The sequence below is a fragment of the Indicator indicator genome, chromosome 1 (assembly GCF_027791375.1).
Source record: "Indicator indicator isolate 239-I01 chromosome 1, UM_Iind_1.1, whole genome shotgun sequence".
Taxonomy (NCBI): Eukaryota; Metazoa; Chordata; class Aves; order Piciformes; family Indicatoridae; genus Indicator; species Indicator indicator.
In genome coordinates this window covers 103,407,771-103,431,201 of record NC_072010.1, presented here as the reverse complement: position 1 = coordinate 103,431,201, position 23,431 = coordinate 103,407,771, and the positions used below count along the sequence as shown (strand labels likewise).

General features: G+C 36.7%; 1 protein-coding gene across 1 annotated transcript in view; it reads right to left on the bottom strand.

Moving 5' to 3' along the window:
• The window catches only part of ROBO1 (roundabout guidance receptor 1), a 540,195-nt gene that overhangs the window by 51,653 nt on the left and 465,111 nt on the right, over positions 1–23,431 (bottom strand). The window contains exons 8-14 of the mRNA XM_054392605.1: positions 12,636–12,644; positions 9,954–10,078; positions 7,989–8,160; positions 5,315–5,520; positions 3,828–3,909; positions 3,491–3,659; positions 3,226–3,392 (exon numbers count right to left, since the gene is read on the bottom strand). Of these exons, the coding sequence (XP_054248580.1) occupies positions 3,226–3,392; positions 3,491–3,659; positions 3,828–3,909; positions 5,315–5,520; positions 7,989–8,160; positions 9,954–10,078; positions 12,636–12,644 (930 nt within the window). The remainder of the gene's footprint in view (positions 1–3,225; positions 3,393–3,490; positions 3,660–3,827; positions 3,910–5,314; positions 5,521–7,988; positions 8,161–9,953; positions 10,079–12,635; positions 12,645–23,431) is intronic.

The window sequence follows — 23,431 nt, the reverse complement described above, 5'->3', positions numbered from 1 at the left end:
TCAACACTTCTTTGACAGAGAAACGGGAGGCAAATGCTGTATAACAAGAAAAAACACACTCAGGGATGTCTTTGGTAAATGACTACAACAGCATGTATTATTATTATTTCCCACTGGGAGGAGGAAATGTGATATTGCCCACTGAAAATTCCAAGAGACTAAGAAACCTATAAAGAAAGGCAAAAGCAGAAACTGTAACTTCAGATAAAGTTATGAGCAAGCATATTGTTTTTAATTACAAAATAAATGTAATGACTGAGGAAAAATAAATCAATCATATAGATGCAGCTTCTCTGATGGCCAGTGACTTCTGTAAATAGGAGGGAGAAAGCATCTGAGTGCTGTCTGGCTCTTCTGACATTTGGTCTCTCTTACAGGTAAAATAATTTTTCATACATATGGGGGGGGGGGATAAATTCCTCTTAAAATACGCAATAGTAAAATGGAAACATTTTCTGCATGCAGAGCTCTTGAAAACCAAAAAGGAATGACTGTCAGGTTTCAAATTTATAAGGCAATTGCTAACAAGGTGCCTAACAGAAAAACGTAGTTTCTGTATTGATTTCATGTATCTCCCTTTGATCACTTAATTTTAAACAAATACCATGCTGACTATGGCTAAACATCACAGAATGGGAAATTAATGAAAACTATATATAGTAAGGTGTTCTTTTTCACTAATCTTCCAGATACAGAGTAATGCATTATTACACAAACTTTGCTCCAGCTTACTACTCTCCTGCCTGACATCTTCTACCGATGAAGCAAGATCAGGAAATGTTCAAGGGTTCTGCTCTCTGAAAGCCTTGGGAATTCCTATAGCTGTTTGCTTACAAGAAATAGCAAAGCGAAAGTACAGAGAAATTGTGTATACATTTATCTACCACTACTACAATAAGTCATTGTAGTGTATACACTATCTTGAAAGTGGAGGTCTGGATAGTGCAGTTGGTGTTGACACAGAAGACGCTTATCAAATGCAAGTACAACAGTTGTAAAGCACGCTTTTTGCATGGTGGTGACATACTCAGTTTACAAGCTTTTGGTCTTACCTAAATAATATTAAAACCACTTTAACACCACATAAGGACAGGGCATGAGGACAAGTTTCTGTCCAGAGATACAGCTCTCACTTGGAAATACAAAGCCTATGCCACTTTGAAATTTTATCATACACTTTCCTCAACATATTCACAAGAAGATGGGATCTCTTCAAAGTTAAAGAAGCAAACTGAGGTTAGCATGGTGTCAGTGGTGACAAATCTGGATTTCTTATCAAGGAACACTGCTAACAACAAAATAACAAAAACTAAAAACCCTCCACCAAGTCACTGCTGTATCCACATGTAGTATGTTCTGCCAAACAGTCCATTTATCAGAGAATTTGCCTCCCTCCAGATTTCAAAAGCATTAAAGATAGAAGTTTCTCTTTGGAGAGTTGCCTAAATATCACCCTGCTTAGAATGTAACAGAAAAGTCAGTGGAGTAATTAGTTCTATCTTTGCTAGCTGTAAAAGATGAGTCATCAATAATATGAATCAAACTAGCAATAGGCTCGGCCATATGCAGATCCATGCTTTACAAAAACACCTGTGTTTTCTTGCTTCAGGTTTAAACTTCAAGACAGGGAAATATGGAGTATTCCAAGATAGGAGTATGTTATTGTTAATATTGGTAAAGTGTAAAGATGAAGGTAGGTTAGGTTCCTGGTCTGGATATGAATTTAGGACAAGATTATACCATCCTCTAGACAAAAGTGAACTGGGAAATTTCTGAACCTAGCTAGACCACAAAATGATATTGGAAGAAGACTAGAACTGCTTTAAAGAACTGTTGATGAAAATTGTATCCATTGATTGTTATTTTCACTCAGGCTTCGTGTAGTTCTCTGGTCTTCTACTATACTACACACCCGGAGGACAGCAAAGCTTTTCCAAGCCATTACAAACCATTCAGTTCTGTTTAGTGAACAGAACACTGGCTCATTCACCACTTATCAGAGTCAGGTCAGTGATCAGTTCATTTGGGACCTTTAGAACCAATACTTCATCTTATCTCCAGGAATGAACCCATGCTGCATGAAAAACAGACTCATGCTGAACACTGCAGACTGACTGCATAATAACACAGCTTCTTACTCCCAGGAATACAGAAAACACTAAAAGGTTACTAGATCTCTCCTTGCTGACAGACTTAGGAGCCTGTGCAATCCTTGTTTTCCATGTTGCCATGATTCTGCTGCCTATATATATCAACTGAAATTGCCACCCAATAGAAGAAATGTGTAATAACAAAGGACAATAATGTGAAAATGTTAACTTCCCAGGGGAGATGAAAAAGACTTGCCCTCAGACCAACTTCAGAAAAAATAAGAAATCACCAAAGGAAAATGTTCTGTTTCCTTTAAGGAACTTCCTTTCAAAAACAAACAGGTACTTAATAATGCAAACAAAGAAACAAGCATACAACATGGGCACTCTTCATAAGCCAGTGGGTCAATTTCTCTAGTAAATAGGACAAGAAGAAGTAGTGATGTATGGAGCTTTTAGTTTGATAGAGTATGTCCAGTTTTACCCTTCTTAAGAATTTAAGTATTTCTACTGGTAAAATGCAGGCTGCATTTTCTACAGTGAACACAAAGTTACTCTAAATATTACTAGCCAGATTCAGTCTACAGCTGGACTTCAGTCATAGCTGGAGTCTGTGGATGACTACAACCACTACTGTGCAGCCTTTTCTTCCACTTGGCTATCTGTAAACACTGTCTGTCTTCCCTACTGTTTTAATTTTGATAGTTGTATAGTTGAAATACTTCTAATACTCTTGCCAAAACCTCTTCTTTACTGGCTCACTGATGCCAAATTCCTTCAGATTTTAAACTTCTCTCCTACACAGAAGAGCAGAAAACAATTTAGATTATGTACTGTTTGTCTCATTCTTAAGCCTCATTTGGTTCACTGGACATAATAACAACATTTCCATGGGATTTGAGGATTTGCACGGTAACTTCAAAAATTAGATACTACTTTTGTTGCTAACAGGATATTCTGCAAGATGCAATGATCTTCGAATAAGAGATATGAGAGTTCCCTTTGGCAATGCAATATGTTGTCTAAGCAGGATAGGCAGACAGTTGAAATCTACCAGAATTCCGGCAGCTGGCATGCTCAGTCGACTTGTAACATCCACTGTGGACACCTAAAATGTTCAGTATCAAAAGCTTACCTTGAGTTTTCACTGGATCAGATATTTGGCTTGGGTCACTTAGTCCATATGCATTAGCTGCCCTCACGAGGAATAGATAAATTGCATTAGGTTTTAGCCCTTTAACTGCATAGCTCTCTGTTTTCACATTTTCAGCTACAGTTTGCCAGCTGCTACCAGACGCATGGCTAAGGATAAAACACACACACCAGCAGGTTAACATGTGCTTCTTTAACAACATGTGATATATAAGCACAAGCAGAGCAACATCACATGAGACTCATACCTGAAGGCCTCAATTATGTAAGAAGTTGGTGTTGCACCTGAATTCAAATTAGGTTGCCATGACAACGTTACTGTATTTCTGCTGACATCTGTAACCTCAGGTTTTGAAGGAGCACTAGGAATCAAGTTTGGGTCAGTGGGTCTCGGTGGCTGCACTGGGACTCCAAACTCTAACAAAAGAAGAGAGAAACACTGAGTATAGACAGAAAGCAGCTGTAAGCTAAATGCTATTCACATCTGCACTGAAAATTTGTGACAGCGTCAGATAACTTCTTCATTTCAATTACTAATTTTCCTTTCTGTATTTTGTTCCTGCAGAGAAACCCTAACTGGTTTACCTTGGACCTCTATGTATGCACTCCATGTAGCTTCTCCACTTGGGGTTGAAGCAATGCAGGTGTAGCGACCAGTGTCACCCAGCTGAGTAGGAAAAGAAAAGAATAAATATTTGAAACAATCAGGCACTCAATGGGCTAGAAAAGTAATTACAGCTCTCTGTGTTCCCCCATGAATATGGATAAATGTATTAGGCTGCAAAAACTTTGAACCAGCAACTTTTTCCATTAGAAGTTACGATTTTGTGTGCTGCAAAACGAAAATGGATACTTATTTCTGAGCATTTGTTCAAGATCTGGAAAAGCTGCAGATTCTAATTTAATGCTACCTATTCTGTAATGAACAAATTGAAGGCCAATTCTTATAGCATTTATTCCTTACTCTCTAGAGTTTCTAACAAATAAATTGGGAAGGAAATCAGATGACAGGTCCCCATGCAATTGTCAGCCTTCTGCCTAAATAATGTCTGGGGATTTGCCTGCACTGCAGCACTGGAGAGCATGTCATCCTTAAAAGCTTAAACATTGCACAGGGACTTGCACATAAAGGGTTCTCTGTTATTAGTATAATTTTAACTCTATAGCAAACCCAAAAAGAAACCTCCATATGCTATTCTCATCCAGTTCTGAATGTTGGATCATTTGTCCATATGTGTCTTAATCACATTTCAAAAGAGTTCCTTTTTTTTTTTTCCTAGAAAGAAATGCTATCCTCCTAAGGTCCCAGCCTCAGCAGATGAGCTGAACAGAAATGCCTGAAAATCAGAGGTTCAAACGTTAAGCCACTGTAACTTGTAATTGGCAACAGGGCAACTCTAGGGGAACATCATAAAGTGATGTATTCAGTCTAACTTTAAAAAAAAAATAAAAAATTGCTCCATTTCAAACCACAGAAAAGATAGAAGGTAATAGTTATCATGTTAAAACTTAGCAACATTTTAAAAGATCTTACTGTGTGCAAGACATGAGTAGCTATACTGACCATATGGAAGCCAGTAATTTGACAGGTGATTAACCATTTTAATGTAGGTTTGCACTGTTTAGTAAATATGTTGCAACTTTAAAAAGTGTCTTGAAAAATCTGTGTACATGGCTCTATTACTGCAGTGTGCTAAACAAAGGTTTTCTTTATGAACATTTGAAATAATTAGAACCTTTTAATCTATAAGTATTAAAACCTAAATAATTTAAGGACTCAGCCTACTGAAATACCATGTTTTTTCTTCCCATTCATGTTCTAAATACTTTAATTACTACCTCTTAAAAGTATTTTTCCTTATGAAATCTGAAATTATGTGACCTAGGCAGAATAAGCCACAGTGTTAAGCATAAAGAATGAACAAAGTGAAAGGATGAAGTACCAAATATTTTGATACATTTATTTAACATTTCATGAATTCTGAACGCAGGATTTACCAAAACAAAAGTGCCCAGAGGTGAAAAAAAACAAAGTGAAACAAAAGGAAAGTCTGCTTGACAGTTCAAGCTACCTTGGCATATCGGATCTGTAATGCTCCTGTCTCCAACTGCTTGATGCGAGAGTCCTGGGTAGAAATGAGGATGCCATCCTTTTTCCAGAGGATAGTGGGCATTAAAGTGCCTGTAGCCATGCAATTCAGTGCTAAAGTACCATCTACAGCTACAGTCTGATTCACAGGGCCCTGTCGAATGACAGGGGGTGGACGGTCTGCAATCACTGACAGAAGAAACAACAGGAAAGAGATTTCTGCAAGTGGAAGCAATCTTCTAATCATTTCAGCAACAGCAGTTGCCTGAGGCTTTGAAAGAAACTAAAGACAATTAAATAAGTAAATAAAGTGGGAGGTATGCATTATTCAGGGCAGGGTGCATTACAATGATGCACAACTACAGAATTTTAAAATGATACACAATGCATTATTTTCAGAGAATAAAGAAGTATTACATATTACATAGCGGTATCTGCTAGGCATTCCCCAATTCCAATGTTTTTATAAAATAATAAAGGAACGAGAAAAGGCTTCCTAAATTCTTTGTCAAGGCACAGATTTCACCTTGTTCATCTTCTACCATGTAGTAGTATTCAAACATAGCAAGCAAGCAATAACCTGCCAAATATGTACTTTAAATTTTTTTATCATGTGCCATGAACCATCTTGGTGTGGTTTCCTAACTGGGAGATACCTCGCAGTGGGATAAAAAGAAAGCTAATGAGTAGGACCATATTAAAAGTTTTTAACTAACAAATATTTTTCTAGTAATTTCTACCTGTTAATTCCTTGATGACTCAATCTGTCAATAGGAATTCAAGGTCACAAAGAATCCCATGGTGTGCATCCATATTAATGCATTTTTCACACAATGGAAATTAAGTATTATTGATTGATTATTTGATCACAGTGCATAGAAGGGTAAAAAGCAGTCTCAATATTCACAGAAAAAAAAAGAATGATTGTCTACATGATTCTTTCTTCCATTATCTAATGGATAATCAAGAAAAAAAGAGGCAAAAGCTATCTTACTGTGTTTCAGTGACCCCCCATACCACCCAACATGACATGGACTGATGATCTGAATATAGACAAAACTTTAAATGACACAAATCTTTTCATCAGTGCCATGGAGGTCTTAAAAACTGGCTTGGCAGCTGAAATACAAACCTGAAGTTCTTGTAATTTGTGAACTTCAGATATCTCTAAATTACTTTTCATAGCAACAGACAGGGTGTTAGTACTGCTGGTTTTGGCTAAATTCCAACTCTCCCAACTTTATTTGCATGTTCAAATGACAGTCTGTGTTCTCAGCTGCATAATTTATCCTTTGCTTGTCCTAACCTGTTGCAATCCACTGCAATGCACTGTGAGGCCATTAGTACCATCCTCTGCAGAGACAATCATAATAAGCTCACTTACAGTTTGTACTTGACTTTGGCAGGTTTGTAAAGAGCTTTGCAAGTGTCAGTAGTAGCAGGCTGACCAATCTGTGCACTTACATGAGAAATCTAATGCCACTGAAATGCATGGCTAATCTAAGTGCCACTGAAGTTGATGGCAACTTCTATTACCTCTAGGAATACAGGGGTATCATTCTCCATATCCTGCCTTCACTTACATAAATGCACCAAAAAAAATTCTGTCCTAAGACATTGTACAAAACAAATGCCCATCAGATCAATCCAGAACACAAAGTCATAGTAAAGGAAATATATTTCAATGGATTTGATTTTTCCAAGGTTCAGATGACACAGGTCATTAACAGAAAAACTCTCAATTATATCGTTCGTTTGGGTTCCTCCCCCCCATAATTTTTTTTTTCACCTCACCTTCTCCCCAGTGAAAACCGTATAAAGAGATGTCAATTACCACTTCTGAGAAACCAGGAAGAAAGCAGTCCTATTCTTCCAAACAATCCCAATCCGTTGGGTGTAAATAAACAATTTCATTCTCTAGATTGCATGTTCCTAGTCTGCATTATTTCTATGTTTTCTATAGGGCAAAAGCCCATACTTTGAAGTTTCCTCAGACAACACATTCCCTCCCCTCAAAGTCTCTCCACAGACTACAATTAACTTTTTCCATAAGTGCTAAACTGATTATTTTTCCTGACTATTAAAAATACAAAGTCTTTCCAATAACTGGTAAATTGGCCTTTCACCAGCATGTATTACTGCTTGCAGTCATGCTTCCTGTAGCTTTTTCATCTTATTTTTTTCCCTAACTGCTCCTAAAAAGGAATGTATATTAATATTCATTTGTATGTTATTCTGCTGACTTATATACAGGTTGAGGTTGTTTCCTTGCTATACCAAAAAATCGGAAAAAAAAACCCAGAGAAATGGGGATGCTAAACAGACACAAAGTAACAGCAGTGAAGAACTAGGCAGTAAGCAATCTGAAAGTAAACTGAATCTAGTGGGGAAAGATAAAAAAAGCCAGATTAATTAATAGATGAGACAAAAATACATAAACTGAAGTACATTTGCTAAATGTAAAATGGAAATACAGTTTTACACAATAGCCAAAATTTTAAAACCCTGACAGAGATGGCCAAGACAAGGGGCTTATGTTCAAAGACATGTAACCCACATTTATGCAAAGCAGATTTCAAAGTGGTGTCGTATCATCCCACTGCTATCTTCAAATGAAAATAAAAACCTTGTAAATGATAAAACAAAGGTATCATTACCATCAGTAACTTCCAAGTAGGCTTTTGTAATGATGCTTCCTGCAACATTTAAAGTCTGGCAGATATAGTACCCAACATCAGATCTCTGGACATTAGTGATAGTGAGGTCTCCTGTTTGGGAAACTGAAAATCGGCTGGATGACTGAGGGGGCTGGTATGAGAAAAGTAGATTCTACAAGATGTATAGGAAAGAAAGTGGGGGAAAAGGGTTAAATAAATTCAAACATCAATGATCTTAACTTTAATATATCTAAACAAATTAATCTTTTCACATTACTGATAAAACAGCCTGCTCTCAACATTTTAAGTATGTCTATATCACAATGTGTATGTGCGTATAATTGTGCAAGTGTTTCAGGATTGCTCTAATATTCTCTGTGGTCAATGCTGGGTTTTACACAAAGTTTAATGAGCACTAGAGAAGATGTGATACATACAGATACCATAATAGTGGAAGCAATTGTGGTGAACCTAAGTAATTTGCTTTAACATCATTTTATAGTACTTACTCCAGGGCATTCTATTCATTTAATTTAAATGCAGTTATTGGTTATTTGTATTTTAACTTTTGTATTTCTGAGAACGGAGCAGTTTTTTAAAAAGAAATGCTGCTTAGCTCTCTCTAATCATAGTGTTTGTGTTCTATAACAAGTCTTACTGAATTAAATCCTATGCCAGTTACCACTTACATAGTTTTGATATGAAGTACATAAGTATTTACAAACAGTGGTTTAAAAATCATAATGGCAATGAAAATAAAGTCATATATACTAAATGTTGATTCTGAATTTCTGCCTCTGGCTGAATAACTTGTGAATGAGAATGCTTTAACATCACAAAGGCTATTTTTTACATATCTTTCTAGCCTAGCAGTATTTTGCATTTCCAAAAATCATCCAGAAGAATGGGACACAATATTCTCTCCTTCAGTATTAGCAAACTCTATTCACTGACCTCCTCCTCCAGTTCCCTTAATGTTCACAAGTAGTCACCACTTTGCAGAGTCAAAAATGAGCCAGAAAAATAATGCACTCCAAAACACTTGGCAAAAATAAAACAGTTCAAAAAAATCCAGGGCATATGAAAATATAAACATAGTATACCAGTATATTTATAGCAGTGAAGATTATATTCTAAACTTGGTTAACAACCTAATTGTACTTAGGTATTTTGACAGAAATGTTGCAAATGGAGTCAAGAAGCTGATCTCTAAGAGTTCTCAATTTCCCTGACCCATTGTTTTATAACACAAAGAACCCTGTCACATGCTATTTCACCATTCATTCACAAGAAAACTAGAATCCCATGTTCCTTCTTATCTTTCAATAAAGAATACTTTGTGTCACATCTTTCCTTCAAAAGATGACTCTGAAAGAAAACTGTGATTCTCTTGCTGTACTATATTGTGTTTCACCCCCTGGCTTTCAAAGAAGCCCTCCTATTCAAATAAGGAAGTTGGGAGAAAAAGTGACCTATTCAGGTATGAACTGTCAGCCAACTGACTGAGTGGAAAAGTAGATCTCCTTATCCCCAAACTAAAGTCCTCCCCATGCAGTGCTGGAGATTAGTACAGCAAACCCTGCAGTTTGGCAGAAACACACAAACACAGGGCAAACTAGTAGCTGCATCAAACTTTCTGAAAATTTGAGAGTGCTTGGGAATTCAAACAAACTTAAGCATTAGTCTTCCCCCTATTAGGTGAATGAGTTTCATAGTAGTGAAATGTGGAATGTTTCTAATTGTTTCAGATATTTCTTTTTATATACAGGAGACTGAGCAAAATCCAGACACATATTTCAGTAAGGCTGACATCACCTAGCATGTAGCTTAGGAGAGAAGAAATATCCACCATCTCCAAGCTCTAGATCTGTTTTCCACATCTTCAAAACAACAATTAAAATAATTTTCTAGCATGTGACATCATGAACCTGCCAGGAAGAAGAAGGGACAGAAAGTTTGTTTTACCTGACTTCCCTCTCTCCGCCAAAAGATGGCTGGTTGAGGGTTTCCAGTTGCTTCACACTGGAAAGTCACTGTTCTCCCAAGTGCAGCTATTTGATCTCGAGGCTTTACAACAAACTGTGGAGGCTCTGAAAAGAAAATACCAAGCAAACAGAAAACAAAGAAAAAACAAACAAAACAATCACACCATCAGAATACCAAAGTTAGCCCATTTGAAAGCACATTTTGGCTACTGAATTTAAATAGTGTAATCCAGAATATTTGTGGCTTTAATACGGAGAAGCAGCACAAAGATGCATCAGTCTCTAAACAGCCACAGCTTCAGCATCACTTTTCTGTGGCTGGACCTGCCAGGTGAAAGTCTGACTGTGTTCCATAAGCTCTACTGACTTAATAAGAAAATCTACAGAGCAACAGTTACCAATAGGGACAGATTTGTTACAATTTGGTTTCTAGAGAAGGAGTATGGCTACAACTCTTTGAGGAACAGCTGACACACAGGCTACACACTGTCATCGGCTGCAATAAACTATCAGTTAAGGCTTAGATGCATAAAAGTCATAATCTTTGAGTTAGGAAAGCTGAAGAGAGAAAAAGCCCTTAATTGCTTATGCAAGTGACTTACGTAGTCAATGTCTCAAAAAAATTTAAAGTCAAAAGCCCCAGAAATAGTACTGAACAAATCATAAACATTTGAAATCTTCAGTCCAATTACAGAAGTATGAATTTAAAGGAACAGCAGAGCTAAATGTCTTCATTTACATAGGCAAAGACATGTTCAAAGAAAATATATATGCAAATGAAGGTAAATTTGAAACATCTGCTCAGACTAATATTATAAATATCGCCAGCACTGTCCAAACTGTTTGATTTATACAGACTTTAACAACATCTTCATATGTTGCAAATAGAATGTCAAAAAATCATGTCAGTCACATAACAAAAAAAAAAAAAAAATTAAAATATCAGCATAGATTACAGCATGAGATATCTTGATGGGGCTAACAGAAAAAAAAATTAGCCTGTTTCATTGGCTATTAACTTGAAAAATGTGCATTAAATGAAAGTCTGTTTCCTTATTCATTTCAAATTCATTCTTATCATCTGTCCAAACCTAATTTTGCTCTCTCGCTTTGGGTTGAAAACAAAGGGGATATTTTGAATTTTAGTTTTAAGAGCTCTAATATTTTGGCTGTTTTAAAAAAATTTTATTTGAAACATTTCTACACTTACAAGATCTTCCTTTAAAGAGTGTGAATCATATAATTTAAACATATTACTCAAAGTGTTTCATAAATATCAAGTAATTGTGGCTTCATCTAGAATGAATTCAGTAACACTCACTGTCCATTCTAAAAAATTGCTTAACTTTCAGCTATCAGTTCCTCATGACTTGTGTCTCTGCTCCCTATTAAGTTCATATTAGAATACACTCTTCCTATAAACCTCCCGCTTTTGGAGGATTTTCTAAAGCACAAAGTGTTATTATTTACATTTGGATGCAATGTTACGTTTCCTAGGATTTCCTTTGAAGAGAAACTACTCAAAGTGAAGGTGAGGTTGACCTACAGTAATCAGTGGATTTCCAAACATTTATCTCACAGCCATTTAATCAATACCTTGGACGAAGATGTGGGAAGACTATGACATGACAGGATGTTTAATTTAGAACAAAAGGTAAAACTGTTGGGGGTTTGCCACAGGGTTGTAAGGCATGATGGGGAAAATGGAGATGAGTGTGAAGCACCTTTATTATACTGTTGGATTATAAGAATAAATCTAGCATATAGTTAAATTTAGGTCTCGCTGGTTCTGTGCTAGTCTGTGATAGAATGCTGGGCTAGTGCATAGGATTCATAAGGTTTCAGATTTCTGAGAATTGGTACAGCTTTAAGGAGATCAAAACAGTTCTGACCACCAGAGAAACAGCTGAATGTTAGAACCTGAAAATGACCATCTGGGGACTACTGAACACAAAAAAAAGCGAGGGGAAATTCAATCTTTTAGGAAACCATGGTGAAATTTATTAAATGTTTCTTAAATATTATTATAAATATGTATAATATAGGCTATTATAAGTAGATGTGTGTACTCTGCATATGAGCATTATTCTAAATCTATTGCCATTAAGGTAAATAATAAAAATCTTATTAGCTTCACTATCAGAAGAACTAAAACAGGATTAAGTGAAACATTGTTAAATTCCATTCAGTGTTCACTGTATGGAAGAATTTTCAGTGACTTTCTTTAGACTTCAGTTTGCCTTCTCACCTTAGGTCACATACGTGTGCTATGGCATGAATATACTGTAAAAGATGCTGAAATAATAATCCACTTAAGGAAAGAACAATTTCTATCCTTGAGATCTTTAGAACAAAAGTATTTTTTGTGGCACAAGTTGAAGTTCAACTAATGCAGTCACTGAAGAAATACAGCATTAGGATTTGACTTATTACATCATGTAAAAACAGACAGAAAGTTAGCAACCCATTACCTTTCTCTTTGCCATTAAGTTACCCATACTTCATGCAGAATTTATTCTGTGCGATGTGTCTTGTCAGTAACAAGGAAAAGATGGGAGCTGATTGGTTGAAGGAGATGGAAAGGGATGGATGGGAAGGGGAGAAGAAGTTCCCGTCACAGTGATACGATGACTAGAAGATGGCCAATAAAATTTCAACTTACCAGACACAACTAAAAACAAAAACAAAACAAAAAGAAAACATGGAATAAATAAAATTGAATAGATATGAAACAAAGCAAAGAATAAAGCAAAATAAAAACAAATAAAAAGGACCCTTGGTAAGGACTTCAGAAAACACACATGTATTTTAAATGTTGAACCACATATTTTTAATTTGATTTTTAAGCAGAATTCTCTATCAAATGCTGAAAGCAAGATATGGAGGAAAATGGGCAACACACTGAAATAATGGTCAGGCAACCTGGGTTCTACTTCAAGCCTTTTCAATGAACTGTTGTTCAACCTTGAGTGAATTTTTTTTTCATATTATCATTATTTTTACGCATCAAAAACTTTCCATGGTAAAATTAACTTGAAATCTCCAGTCAACATTAGTCTGCAATATTGCTGAAATGGAACAGTGACATTTACACCAAAAACATCCAAATATCTACAAATGGAAAATATTTTCCTGAGGCTAACAGTTATTACAAAGAAAGTTTATTTAAAATTTAACAATATGCTGAGGCATTTCGCACATAGAGTAATCTCTTTAGTATAAGATTGCTGTATGAAGGTATAATGCTCACTATTGAACTGCAAATGCAAAATAAACCACAATTAAAACTAATTTTAAATGATTCTTAACCTTTTTCTTCCCAACCCATTCAGAACCTCAATTTCACTAAAATATTCAAATCCAGAGATGGATTGCAAAACACTACATTTTTCAACAGAAACTATAAGTGGTAAATTATCTGATATTATTTACATAGCTGAAAAATGTCATGAATTTTGAAATGGCACAGATCCTGGCAGGCTAAGTTTGCTTATAAAAGAAAGGCATATTAGAAAGCATTCCAACTACATACCATGAATTGAAAGAACAGATTTAAAATAAAACATAAAAATCATGCATTTTGAAAACACACAAAGATACTGACAAAAATGTCAATCAATAATGGGCTGTTGGTTTAAGATAATTACAGTTAAAGTCTGGAAACATAGAAATTGTTTATTAATGCATTTTACAAATATTCAGCCCTTCTACAGTCTGAACTTTTTGCTTTGTGTTGAAAGTAAAACAGCTGTTGTTCAGTAGGGTACACTTTCACATCAGGTAGGTAAGCAGTCCTCTGATAAAACACGTGGGGTGAAACAAGTAACATCCAGTCTGCCAATACTCAGTAGGAATACTGGCTTACTGTTCAAATAAATGCAGAGGACTCCAGGTGTGTTATGCAAATGAAGCAGAATCAGATATAGTATAGGAATTTGGTTCACGTTGAAGACAAGAATTTGCAACTGAATGTGCCAAAATCACATCATACAGAGAATTTAGGTTGTATGTTATTAGAATTTTTTTTTTTTTTTTTTTAGGAAATAATCCCTAACAGAGGAATTTGAAATTGTCATTTTGAAAGAAAGCAAGTTTCATTTTTAAGAAGGCATTCTGTGGGTTCAGTTTTTCTCAGGGAAAGGGAAAAACCAATGCATGTTATTCACAGAATCATAGAATCATTTTGAGTGGGAAAGACCTTTAAGATCATCTGAGTCCAACCACTGAGTAGCCAATGATGCGCTAGAACTCTTGAGAGAAATATGCTCAACCTCTAGACTCAGCTCTCAGATACCATGTGCAAGAATATTCATTTTTAAATGAAAAGCTCTCTACTAAACTTGTAATTACAGTCTGACCTGCTCTGGAATTAGAAATGATTCTTCATAAAACACAACTCATATTTCACATGAAATAGCCTGAGAGAGAAAGAGACTTAATGGGATGCAATTCTTGAACAGAGAAAGTAACTCTAAATCATCAATTTTCCATTACTTGAGTAGTGCCCAAAAGAGAAAAGTTTAGCTACCAAGAAGGGTAGCAATGCAAAGCTGTCTAAGACCTCTACTGAAAGCTCTCTTGAAAATTCCTAACAGATAGAAATCTTTCTTGGTGGCTCAATTACATTTATACAAATTAAATTAACTTGTGAATGCTGAATATCCTCTTCTGTTTTACCAGACATTTTTGATATTGTAGGTAAAAAACAACCCTGTAACGCAAATATATTTTTTGCCCACCTCCAAAAACAGAGGGGATACTGACACATGATACATAATACATACTGATATATCTACATAAACAAATCCCTGTAGAAACTCAGCATCACATTGGTTGCAAATCTGTAGCAAGGGCAAAGGGTGAAATTTTGTTGAAAAATTTAAATCATTCTGTCAGATGAACATCATGTGGTTTAAAAGAACGACAATAATAGCAACAACTATAACAAAGACCAGTTTTTCATTTTGATTTACATCCTATTGGTATCTAAGGTTACTATAATCAGAAGCAAATAGCTTTTCCTCTATTGTTGCACATTTTATATGACAGCTCTTTCAATTACAATGCAAATTCATTTTCCTGGTGTTAATTATGGCTTTTTACATTGTGATTAGGGGAAATAACCTGTTTGTAAAGGTAGGAAGCTATCATTTAAAACTTCAGATACCAAAAGAATGATATTTTTCCCTTTCAAATTATTTCCTTGCCATGTGAGTATTTTCAGGGAAGACACGTCCAATCATTGAATAAAAAAGTGTTTTCCAGACTAGTGATCTTTTATGCCTTATTCTTGCCATCAACCTCACTGTGACTACTGGGATCATTAAATCTACTTACAGGAGTAGGAAATCGTAGTTTTAGGACTTAAACTACAGGCTAGTATAGTTGCCAGATATTAATGGAGCATCTGTTGTATTTGTCAGATGTAGTACTGTCGGGTTATAGGATAATCAGGTTAGAAGCAACCTCAACCTTCTGCTCAACCAAGGTCAGCTGTGGGGGTAAGCTGAGGTTGCATAAGGGCTTGATCCACATGGGTCTCGAAAACTTCCAAGGATTGAGAATGCACAGCCTTTCAGGGCAACTTGTTCTATGTGCTTGAATGTGCTTGGGGAAGAAATGTCTTCTCATATCCATCTTCAGCCTCCCTTGTTTCAGCCTAAATTCATTGTCTCTTGTCCTCCTACCAAGCATAACTGTGCCAACACTGGCTCTGTCCTTAACAACAACCTCCCCGTAGGTATATTGGGGGCTGCTGTTATGTGCCCCTTGAAGTCACCTCTCCTTCAAGGTATGTATGAGGTTTCAACACACTGTGTTTAATGCCTACATCTCCAAACAACATGTTTTGCAATTCTTCTCAGGTGAATGCAAATGCTGATTTACTGTATCTCTGTACCTCAATGTTTTCCTCATTTAAATAATAGAGGTTTGTGTCTGTTTCTTAGTCTGATATTGGACAAGCTATGAACTTCAAGCACACCATTCTTGAAACCTGTGGTAGTAATTATCTATCTCAAAGAGAGTAGAGCTATGGAAACTTCCATTCATTTATACTAACAAGGTGCTTTTGAGATCCTGGGATGCAATGTAGCACATAATTACTAAACAGTATTCTGTTCTGCCTATTAAATACTCATTAATTGTTGGTCTATTACTATTTATGAATAGCTTTTAGGTGCTCAGAACATATTCAGCTGACACAACATGAACACTTATGATTTAAATCCAATGTGTTTCATTTTTGATTACTTCCTATCTTCATTAAAAACTTCCTATCTTCAAGGACTGCTTGACATCCACACAAGAAAGCATAATTCTACACCAGAGAAATGAAACAATTTCATTCTTCAGGCCAATAAGTACTCACAACAATCTAGCTCATACACAGTCGTTAGCTTTTGTATACAGAAGCCTCAGCCATACAACTAATCTAGAAAATGGCAGTCACAATGAAATTTAGGATGCTTTCAATTAATTTTGTGATTCATTAATAAGAGTTCAAATGAAAATATCAGAGGTCAAATATTCCCATAGAAACAAACCATTATGAGATGGGATGTGAGAATGAGCCAATGTGCTAGAAGAGACAGTGGAGCTCAGGAGCAGGTATTTCTGATGTAGTTGGCCATGTAGAGACTAGAAATGAGCGGGTGAGAAACTACTGTTTAAATCCTCTGTCTGAAATGAGTGGAACAGAACATTTGGGTACTAGAGCTAAACCACAGAGGAAATAAGAGACTGAATACATTTAGCAAACTAGTCAAACTGACTGCTTACTCCTTAAAAAACAAAACCAAACATTTTGAAAAAAATTACTTTCCAATTCCTTCCTAATTACAAACAAAAATTTAATAGAAAGCTGCCAACCTCTTCTATTCATAAATATGTTTCATTGTGAAGCCTGCTAAACTCTGATATCTAATTAACTACTTTTTACCCTCAAGTATCTGAACATGCACTACTGAATGTCTTTCTGCAATATGACTACCAGACATTACTGTTGGAGATTTGCAAAAACTATTGTTAAGGGAGATAGTTTAAGACAACGTGCCATGTTTCATTTCCTAGATAGCGATTTGTAGGCTACTTGTTCCTACCAAAGCTATCTGAAACACGCAATATTCTTGATATGTGCCTCACTCTGCAGTCATTTGTGAAAAACATCACTTTCTACAGAGAAGTAAACAAAGGCCAAAATCTCTTGTGCTGAAAAGTTATAAATGCTGCCATTCAGCTGTCTCCTGGCTTCACATTTTGAAAAATGGGAAGATAACATCAGGCACATTACAAAAGAATTGGAGTTTATAGTTTTCATCCTCATTGGTCTCTCTATTTTCAGCTGTCACTTCTTGAGGTCTAGATATGTATATAAATAATTCATATTTTCGTATATTTGCTGCTGGAATTCACATTCATGAAGAACCAGACAGGGACACTCTTACTCGCCATGAATGTTTTCACAGTACATAGTCCCAGGGCATGAAGTGTGATACAGTGACAGCACAATCCTCTAAGAAAAAGTCTAACAGTCTATCGTCAAGCTTGCCACAGCCACGTAGTTGAGGCAAAATGTTTACATGAGATTTTCAATGTTTCAGATCAGAAGTGATGACTTGTAATTCCAAACCCACAGCAAGGGAGTGATCATGTTTTATTACATTTATGATGACTCAAAAAATTCTGGTTTGGATTGCTGCTGATGTGTCAGATAAACACTTCTCAAGTTTAAAGGAACAAGTGACTATGGTTAACTTCAAAATTACCAAAGCAAGATTTCTACCAAAGTAGAAATCTAACTGATTGGAAAAGAAGCAAATTAATCATTTTACATAATAGTGCTCGAGAATGAAATCAAGAAAGAGTTGACTGAGTATTCGGAAAAACAGATTTGATAGTATCACAGTATCACAGTACATTAGAGTTTGGAAGGGACCTTAAGAGATTATCAAGTCCAACCCCCCCCGCAGAGCAGGATCACATAAGGTAGTCCACACAGGAATGCATCCAGATGGGTTTTGAAAGTCTTCAGAGAAGGAGAATTTCACAATAAGATCACTGTTAGAAGTAGTGAAAACCTAGAAATCTGTAACAATATTTCAGATTCATGCACTGAAAAGTTAATGAGGGAAAATGTCAGGATCAGTTAGTTGCTGTGCTCCTCAACATGCTTCCTGACTTTCTATTTTTCATTTGCATTTATTTATTCACTTATTACCATTGATACACATTCTCTCATCTGTCTGAATGGTGAGGACTTGTCATATGCTGGGCAGCAACTTAGAAACAGGCTGGCTGGAGCCAGTGTCAGCTGCGCTTCTCACTGGGCACTTACACAGCTGCACTTAGACCAGTGGTCAAAAGACAACTACAGTCTGGAAATCACACAGAATCACAGAATTAACCAAGTGGGAAAAGACCTTTGAGATCATCAAGTACAACCTATCACACAACACCATCTAATCAACTAAACCATGGCACTAAGTAGCTCATCCAGTCTTATTTTAAACACTTCCAGGGACGGTGATTCCACCACCTCTCTGGACAGCCCATTCCAATGGCCAATCACTCTTTCTGTGAAGAATTTCATCCTAACATCCAGCCTAAACCTCCCCTGGCACAGTGTGAGACTGTGTCCTCTCGTTCTGTCACTGGCTGCCTGGGAGAAGAGATCAACCCCCACCTGGCTACAGCTTCCCTTCAGGCAGTTGTAGATGGCAATAAGGTCTCCCCTGAGCCTCCGCCAGGCTAAACAACCCCAGCTCCCTCAGCCACTCCTCGTAGGGCTTGTGCTCTGGAAGCTACATCACCATGAAACTCATTCTGACCATGCAGGGCAGAATATATTGTCTCAATCTGTGCACAGGACACATGCCTGGCAGGCTGGATTTAGCTTATGTCTCTCAGCTTGGTATGCAGAGAAAAAAGGGCAGGTCCCTGTGCATATGCAAGAGAGCTAACATGCTCTAGAAGTGATCCAACAATGAAGAAAGGCAAGTATCATTCCTTGGTGCTGACAGCACAAAAATGCCCTTGAAAGTGTAACTGCATTTAGAGCTGGTACATGCATGCACCAGGGACAGACACAGGTGAGGATACAGCTTTAAAACACGAACCTAAACACTTAGGTCACAACACACACAAGCATGGCATTTCAGCATCAATTCCAGAACTAATTTTAGAGATCAACTTAAAATGCCATAGATTCAAAATCAGCAGCTCTCACTACTGCAAGAAGGGAGGTCTCTGTTCTCAGCTCTGTGGTCAGAGAAACAAGCAATTTGTTGGTATTATTACTGCATTAAAATGTTACTAAGCTTCTCTATTCCTTTTGCAGCTTAAACTCCACCCTCTGCTGATAGCATGAGATCTCTGCATGAATTAAATTTCTTGCTTGGATGCTCTTCTGTTTTCAAGAGCTAGACATTGTCTCCTTAAGGATTTCTGGCCATTTTGACATTTAATTTCGGCTGAGACGAATTTTCCTCCTCAACTTTAAATGCCAAGGCTGGGCAGTAAAATCTGGCTCTGTCTCAGCTGTGGAACTATGTTATCTTAATGTCTGCGTCACAACAGGCTAACAAATCTTCCCCTTAAAACACCAAAAAAGTCAAGATGAAAAGGGCTACGCAAGTGTGCATGTGTTTGCATATGTGTGTGGAGGAGGAATTGCAAAAATGTGTGGGAAGAGAACACTGTGTAAAATGTACTTGCATGAGATTTTTTGATTTGCAACTGATTTTCCTGATCCTAGCTACAAAATAAGAAAGTTCATAATCCCCCCTTCTGTGGGATATGATGAATCTGTCTATGATATAAAAATTAGACCTTGCAATAGGGTTTTAAAAGGTAGCAACTCTCAGGTTAATTCATGTAGTATGCAGTTTAAGACATCTATAAACCCTGTAGTCTGCCTTGAGGTGACAAGATAAATCTGAAATATGGGGGTTATAAGATAGAGAGGTATTGAAGGTCTTCCAGAAGTTCCTCTTCTAGTTTCTCCTCCCCTCTCCTTCCTCTTGGTCATACTAAATCATCCTATAAGTCAAATACAATTTAGAGAGCACACTTAAGACAAGTCTAATTCTGTCTATTTAGAAACTAGAGTAATGCAGTAAACTATGGAGTTCTGTTTCCCAGACTTCTCTTTTTGGAGAAGAGCTGTCTTCCCCTGTGTTTAAAAAGAACAGATAATCTTGGGCACTGCTGCAATCTAAGTAGTCATAGCTACAAATACTTATAAAAAAGCCTTTTAAAAGAGTGAAAAAAGAGATTCATTTTAAATAAGCTGTGCAGAAGTATAAAAAGATTATGACAGCTGGATACTATCTGAAGAATTCCTAGAAGTTTCCTATTGCCTTTTTTTTTTTTTTTAATTTGCAGTAAAAGAGAGTAGATCTGAAAAGGAAACAAAGTGGGATTTTTTTTTCCTCAGCTGTTTATGATAACCCAGTTTTCTTTTTGGAAAAAAGTCCTTGAAATCCATAGCAACCTTCTTATAATAAATTAAAGCTATATGTGAAATATGGAAAGCCCCATGATCAATGGATACAAAACTCACTAAAATGGAAGGACAATAAATCTTTACAGTGCTGTAACTACTGAGCATTAAAATACCATTTTGAGCATTCAATACTCAGTAGAGAACACTGCCAGTAGAAAGAGATACTACTTCAAAAGACTGGACTTCTTTTTATGGGGAGACCACAAGTCCACATAGAGATGATCTAAGTTTACACATGGGACCCTAATAGCTGAATTTACTTTTTAAATAATATCAACAGGAAGGTAACCATGACATGGTAACACATTTCAATTATAGATAGAAAAACATGCAACATACAAGATTTCTATACCAGATGAGTTACCTGTCAGATTCTGGGAATTTTTATTATGATGGAGGTAGAAAACAGAACAAATTGCTAAAGGAAATAAACACAATGTGCAAAGATAAAATATAATTAAAAAAATTCTGGGACACTTAGCCTGATTTTTATACAATGACGCAGTGGTTCACTTTTGCCAAAAGACGACAAGTCTATCAATATTGCTGGTATTCTAAAATGAAAGTGTTGATGCAGCTATGGTGGTCTAAGGAAATTAATTAACACATTTTGAGGTTTAGTCTTTAGCTAGGTTAGTTGCACTCCTTGAGGAAAAAAATTGACAAGATCTGAGCAACCAAGAACTCTGAAGGAACAGATACAGAAAAGGTCATCAGTAAACTGGTGGAAGAGTGGACCACAGCAGAATTCTCAGGTGACTTCTTCCTCTGTACTGAGATCCTAGTATCAATGTTACCATAACTGTGCCAAAAGAGAGAGTGGCTGTTTAATCTGGGGTGATGAAAGTTCTAAAGTGGGCTCTGAAAAGTTGCCATTGAAATGTTCGAGGATAACAAGAGTTCCTTTCAATGCTGCATTTAGACAACTAGGATATTTGTGAGAACAAGACAAGCAACCTGATGTCCACCCAGATAGCCTTGTTTCTCAAATCTCTCATGCTATTCCATGCTTATAGGAAAACAAAAACAACACCTCCCCCCACCAAAAAAAAACTCAAACTAAAACAACAACCAAACACAAAACCAACACCAACATTAAAAAAAAAAATCACTCAAACTGTTGTCAAAGAGACAACAGCAGCATGCAGATACTTCTGGCAGAAAATAACGTAAACATGCTCGACCTTTAGCAGTTTAACCCAAAGAATTTTTTTTTTTCATGCACTGGAAGATTCTGATATTGACTCTATTAGGTCATCTTGTTTGCATATAAATACTGCAAGATACTTTATTACTAGTTCTTGAGCATTATTCAGCACCCAAACCCAAAATATTTTAGTATTCAAACAAAACGTAATTCATAGTAACAAATGGTAGTCAAAGCAACTTATCAAAGTAATGTTTGAATGCATTGTTATTATAAGTCAGCATTATTTTGGTCAGGAACCAATTTAGAGATGACTGATTTAATGATTCATGCAATCTACCAAAAATAAGAGAGTGCACTACAATCACTTGATAGTGCTTATGAAAATTACTTACAGGATATAAAAAAAGGTGCAAATAAGCATGTATTTTTTTAAAGTATGTTTAGCATCAATTAACAAAGCATAGGTTTATTTCAGAATGAATACATACAGATTCACAGATTGCATCGAGTTGGAAGGGACCTTCAAAGGTCGTTTTGTCCAACCTCCCTGCAGTGAACAGGGGCACCTCCAACTAGATCAGGCTGTCCCAGGCCACATTAAGTCTGATTTTGAATGTCTCCAGGAATGGGACTTCAACCACATCCCCGGGCAACCTCTTCTAGTATTTTTTCCCCCTCATTGTAAAGAACTTCCTAATGTCCAACTTCAATCTTCCCTTCTTCAGTTTAAAAACATTGCCCTTCCTCCTGCCGCTATAAGTCCTTCTAAACAATGACTCCCCAGCCTTCCTGTAGGTCCCCTTCAGATATGAAACACAGCTACAACCAATCCCCGGAGCTTTCTCTTCTCCAGGCAGAAAAGCCCCAACTCTTTCAGCCTGTCTTCATAGGAAAGGTGCTCCAGCCCTCTGATCATCATGGTAGGCCTCCTCTGGATCCACTCCAGCAGGTCCCTGTCTCTCGTGCTGGTGGTCCCATAGCTGGATACAGTACTCCAGGTGAGGTCTCACCAGAGCAGAGGGGCAGAATCACCTCTCTTGATCTGCATCTTTTGATGCATCCCAGGATGCAGTTTGCCTTCTGGGATGCAAGTGCACATTGCTGGCTCATGTCCAGCTTCAGATCCACCAGTACCCACAGGTCCTTTTCTTCAGGGCTGCTCCCAGTTTCATTGTTCCCCAGCCTGCACCGATATTGAGGATTGCCCTGACCTAGGTACAGGACCTTGCACTTTGTCTTATTGAACCTCATGAGATTCTCCTCAGCCCATGTCTCCAGCCTGTCCACATCCCTCTGGCTGGCATCCCACCTTTCAGTCTTATCAACACAACTCATGACAATTATTATTCTTTGCACTCTACTGAATTTTATTCATAAACCCCAAAATCTGCAAACTCAACAGCCTGTAGTAAAATTCTACTTTGTCTGTTCCAAAGGCAGAATTATTGAAATCTTATCTTTAGAATAGCAGTCACAAAATAGTCTGTAACAGTGAAGCCTGGTACAAAAAAAAAAAAAATAATTAAAAGAAAATTAGAGTTTAAGTTTTTTGTACCCATGGGATTTAGGAAACTGCAGGCACTAAAAGTCAGTCTTAAGATTGTCTTCATTGCATTTTAATTGAATGCTAAATTATGCTATGGAAATCTACAATGTGAGATTACAAGGTAGAATTGTAAAATCTTTCCAGTAAATAAAACCCTTTCAGCAGGATAAAGTCTCTAGCTTCAACTTATTTTTATAGTAATGTTTCCCCAACTTATTTGGACTCCTTCTGTTCTACTTGCTCAGAAACATCTGTCTC